The following is a 4853-nucleotide window of genomic DNA, read 5'->3' as shown; positions in this document are numbered from 1 at the left end:
GGGATCTAGTTTCGAAGATCTCGACGCGAGGAATCCAACGATGAAAACGGTTCGAGATTTGGACGCACGGTTTAAGAGATAAAACATTTTGAATAAACAGATCTACGAAAAAAGGAAAAACTATAAAGCGCGCCACTTGTCGCAACCTGAGAAGGTGGGAGTGATCTTTGTAACGAGTACTCCTTAACTAGTGATTTCGCCGTGAACACGAACAAAACTATGTGTGTGAGTAGGTAACTGGCCCCCCTGAAAAAAAAGTGGGTAATGGGTTTTGCTATCCGGTCCGTTAGTACGGTAATCGAGGTGGAAAACCGAAAACACTGCAGGCAGACCACCTAAACGAAATCAGTTGAATTTTTCAGAGCTATGGATTGAACTGGAAAGCCAACAAAGACACGTTTCACACTCCCACAGGACAAAGAACCGACCTAAACCGAAATGAACAGACGGCCGATGATTAGACAGTTCCTAGAATATTTATGCTGCAGTTGCAACACACGTGCAATTATCTAGTATGAGTATAGACACCCTGAAGTTCATTGTCCAAGGCCATCAATCTGAAAGTCAAGTCAGAAGGCCTTGCCACCATAATGATGGAAATGTGACAAGAAGATTGTGTCTTCTGCTCCGTTTACCCATCTTTCTTTCGCGAATACGCAAAGCTTGCGTATCTTTCATTGATAGAAGGAGTTGAAATGAGAATATAGAGGGGTGCATCACATGGCACGATGGCGTGAACATGGTGCCCAAAGCAAAGAGACATGGGATGCTCAGCCTAAACAGGAGGTACAACACAGCGCTAAACTACCCAGACCAACAAAAACAACCCAAACTAAGACAACGCCCTAACACTCGGAATCTAGTACCAGACACGGCATAAGCCAGCAAGATGGCGCCTTTATGAAAGGGAACGACGCCGTGACGCCGCTGTTGTCCTACTCAAGGAACTGGATCTGGGGTTTCCCCCGTTTCTCGAAGAGCCGTTTACCCATCTCAGAAACTAGTATTCTCGCTTACATTTTATTTCGAAAAATCTCGGCTGACCATGGTACAGTAAACACAAAACCGCAGTATAATCTGATGAGAGTCACTACACAGGCCCCCTTTACAAAGCCAACTGAAAGTCTGAACCAATGTTGTACAAGAATATACACAACTTTGTATGGACAGAAAAAATGCTTGACCTTCATCGAGGAAGAATCGTCTTGGACTTGTACAAAACAAAAACAATGCCCAACTTGCAGAACAATGCCATTCAGGAAGAATTACTCCGGCCTCCGGGGCTCAGCGGAATGACCACTGTATCTCCTCGAGGGTTCTTCCCTTGGTTTCCGGCACCCAGAGGATGACGAACATGAGCGTAAAGGCGCTCACGAGCATATAGGACACAAAGGTACCTGCAGAGATCATTGTAAAACATAAGTAACTTGCGTCAGGCTATGGCTTCATAATAATTCTACTACTCTAGGGGAACAGAGAAAGCACAAGAGTGAGTGTGAACCTCCAGCACTCCAGCTGAGCAGCAAGTTTGCTGTCATCGTTATCCCAAAGGAAGTGAGCCAATTGGCGAGCGTCACAAAGCTTCCTGCAAGACTCTTGATGCTCACCGGAAGGATCTGTAAACATAACAAGTCCAAAAGTATGGTTATGTGAATGCTCCAGTGACAATGTGACATAACCAAATAGTTTTTTGAACTATGATGAGTATGCAAATTCTAAGTACCTCAGACATTATGACCCATGGAATGGCGCCCATACCGAAGGAGAAGGCAATAACATAAGCCTGAAGGAAGTGTCAAGTTAGCATTTCAGGCATAGCTTGTGGATTTGCGATGTGATTTTTCAGACCAAACAGTTTAACTGACGGATGAACGTACCACAATAGCAAGCAAGGAGACCATGCTCAATATGTAATACAAGTGAGAGTCTTGTGAAACAGTGTCCTGGAAAAAATAAACCGTGATAATATGAGAAAATGTTCAGCAGATTGACAGTAGAGGCCCTGTGATTTATTGTGTTACCCTGTAGTACAGAAACCTGAACATACCTTGATAAAAAATATGACGGCAACCGCAAGAAGGCTTATAGTCATCCCAGCAGAAGATATCTGGTAGTTGAAGTGAGAGCTAGATTATAGTTACAGACAGCTACAGTAACAAATTAGTTTCACAGGGAGGAGGAAGTTACAATGAGTAGGATGCGCCGGCCAGCCCTGTCTAGTAACCAGGTTGTAACTAGAGTGGCATGAACCTGATGACAAATGATGTCAGCAGCATAATGTAAAGTACAGTACTACTCCCTCCGTTCCGATTTACTTGTCGTAGTTTTAGTTCAAATTTGAACTAAAACCACGACGGGTAAATCGGAACGGAGGGAGTAAGAGACAAGAAAAAATCTGTCGAGTTACACACCTGAATACCTCCAAGTCCAGATGTGGCCAAGTCACTGTTTGTAATACCTGAAGTGCTTTTCATGTTAAATATAGAATACACAAAGTACTCTCAGCTCAGTCGCCAATGTTTGCTCCTCCTCACAAGCAACTAGACGCACACACAAATACTTCAAATAGATTTGCAGTTAGTCAATCCAGAAGAAGAAAGACCGGTGCCTGCCTTTATATCATTCACTTCTGAGGTGATGTCAGTCTCAAATTCCCTCAAAACTTGTAGTGAGGTTTCGAAATCCTCCATTCATCTTTGCCTGGAGATTGACTCACAAAGTGGTTAATAAAAATTTCAGAATGATGCAGCACTTTGTATATATGAACATTTGCATATACAAACCAGCCATCTTGGAGATTCTGGAATGAAGAATAGGCCAGGTATCAATATTGTGCATGGCAAAATTCCTTCAAGAATGGCATCCCGGAGATTTGAATCAGAACTAGTCAGAGGTTTAGAAACTAGACACATATACAAAGTACTAGCGAAATCAGCATTATATTGTTTACTGACACAAGTAACTTTTCCTTCGAAAGCAGAAATGAAATATTTTCCTAGGACATCTCAGGATTGTAGTCATATTTGCCAACATGGCATTTACTATTACTGATCTTGTGAATTGTAATATCAGGGGTTTAGTGAAAACTGACAGTGAAAACAACAATGTTCAGTAACGCATCAGCATTATGTCATTTTGCGATGAGAGAGGAAAAAAAACCCCAACCGCGTCGCTCTCCAGGGGGGGCGGCTTGGGTGAAACCTAATGCCGCTGCCGCCACCCCCACCTACTGAAAAAAAAAACTCCCGCCCCCCTCGCCGCCGTCGGGCGACGCCGCCGGGCAAAGCCCATGAGGCGGCCGCCGCCGGCGGGCCTCTCTCTTCGGTCGCGCGCGGAGGCCGGCCCTGGGCGGCAAGGCGTGCGTCCCGGAGCTGCGCACCGGGGCGGATTTGGCTCTCCGGCCTCTTCTGCGGCGCGGCGGCGGCCCCCGCCTCCTCTCCGTCTTCCTCGCCGTGGGGAGCGGCGGGGAGCGGCGGCTGGCCGTTTTGGCGGTGGATCTGGGCTCCTTTGCTCGGATCCGGTGGGCGCACATCGTCGTCGAGATGCGGCAGTGCTGGCCGTCCTGGCCACGTGGGTGGCAGGGCGGACGCGCGTGGTGGAGGCCCCGACGGCTCTGGTTGGCGGTGGCTGGAGTTGCTGATCCCATCCTGCCTGGCCGGAGACGGCCTATTCGGCCGGGCTTGTCTGGCGAGGTTCTGTGGTGTGCCCTGGCTAGCGTGGTGCTGCCTGGGGCGGCTGCTTTCCCCGTGCAAGTGGCCTCTACATGGTGCAGGTGGTTCTGCCGGTGTTGGGTTTGGCGCTACTCCCTCCCATCGCCGGTCCGTTGGTGGATGGTGGCGGGCCGGTGCCGCAAATCTGTTGCGGCGCGGCGTGGTGGTGGCCCCGTGGCGGCTTGCAGCAGCGGCTGGTCGTGCGGGTGCGTGCCCGACGGCTCCGACGCTTGGAGCTCGCCGGGCGGCGCGGGTTGGGCCGTGGCTTAGTGTGGTTGTGGCTCTGGCCGTGGGTGGCTCCACGGTAGCTTGGCAGGTCGGCAGCAGCAGCGGCGGGCATGTTCCGGTGTGGGCTCGTCCGTTGGCGGCTTGTGTCGGCCTTCGATTTCTCTCCTCGTCGTCCGGGTGCTATTTCCGTTGAAGGGATGGCCCTTTCTCAGCTGCGGCCCATCGCTAGTCTCGCGCCCGACTGCAGGACCGAGTTTGTCTCGCGCCCGACTGCAGGACCATGCTCGTCTCGCGCCTGGCAGCAGGACCACGCTCGTCTCGTGCCCGACAGCAGGACCGAGCTTGTCTCGTGCCCGGCAGCAGGACCATGCTCGTCTCGCGCCCGGTGTTGCAGGACGAATCGATGGAGGCTTGTTTGCCCCGGGATCCGATCATCTCTTCGGTTGGGGTAGCGGCGGGTATCGGGTGAGGCGGTATCTAGGTCTTGGATGCCGGGGCGGCAACCCTGGTGGTGGTAGCGCGGTGCTCATGGGCGGAGCCCGTTGCTCGGTGCTGCCCGATGGCCATGGCCGCATGGGCAGCGTGGTTGTCGGGGAGTGGCGTTCGGTGGCAGTGAGTGTTGGCCGGGGTGAAAATCTGCTCTATCTTCGGACAGACCGGCGGCTGCGTAGCTCGTTTCCTTCTTGAGGGCGTTGTCGTGGCTCTCATTGCCCGTCGTGTGGCTCCAGCGGAAACTCTGATCCTCGGATCAGGCGGTGTCGGCACTCCGGTGTCGTAACCTTCCTGAAGGCACCGTCTTGGAGTCCATGGTTCGTCATATGTGGCTTCATATCTTCGCGGTGGCATGTTCACTGTTGGAGCCCCCGGTTGCTCTTGTAGTGCTAGGGGTTGTATTGCTGCGCTCAGCGTCTATGT

General features: G+C 51.2%; 1 protein-coding gene across 1 annotated transcript; it reads right to left on the bottom strand.

The window, feature by feature from the left end:
• Positions 1-983: 983 nt before the first annotated feature.
• On the bottom strand, positions 984-3463 carry LOC109761947 (sugar transporter ERD6-like 4). Its single transcript, XM_073502174.1, has 8 exons — positions 2784-3463; positions 2412-2700; positions 2188-2250; positions 2048-2107; positions 1878-1943; positions 1724-1783; positions 1502-1616; positions 984-1397 (listed from the first exon to the last, which is right to left on the bottom strand). The coding sequence occupies exons 2-8, from the start codon at positions 2472-2474 to the stop codon at positions 1285-1287; spliced, it is 540 nt and encodes a 179-aa protein (XP_073358275.1). The 5' UTR covers positions 2475-2700; positions 2784-3463; the 3' UTR covers positions 984-1284.
• Between the last annotated feature and the right edge of the window lie 1390 nt (positions 3464-4853).

This window comes from Aegilops tauschii, chromosome 1 (genome assembly GCF_002575655.3).
Source record: "Aegilops tauschii subsp. strangulata cultivar AL8/78 chromosome 1, Aet v6.0, whole genome shotgun sequence".
NCBI lineage: Eukaryota > Viridiplantae > Streptophyta > Magnoliopsida > Poales > Poaceae > Aegilops > Aegilops tauschii.
The sequence above is the reverse complement of the archived record's forward strand: the minus strand, read 5'-3'. Positions and strand labels throughout refer to the sequence as shown.

Excerpts from the sequence above, each read along its gene's own strand:
- LOC109761947 (XM_073502174.1), bottom strand. The coding sequence starts at position 2,474 with ATGAAAAGCACTTCAGGTATTACAAACAGTGACTTGGCCACATCTGGA. Across the intron at positions 1,784-1,877 it reads TCTCCTTGCTTGCTATTGTG|GCTTATGTTATTGCCTTCTC; the intron begins GTACGTTCATCC and ends CACTTCCTTCAG. Across the intron at positions 1,617-1,723 it reads CATGGGTCATAATGTCTGAG|ATCCTTCCGGTGAGCATCAA; the intron begins GTACTTAGAATT and ends TTATGTTTACAG.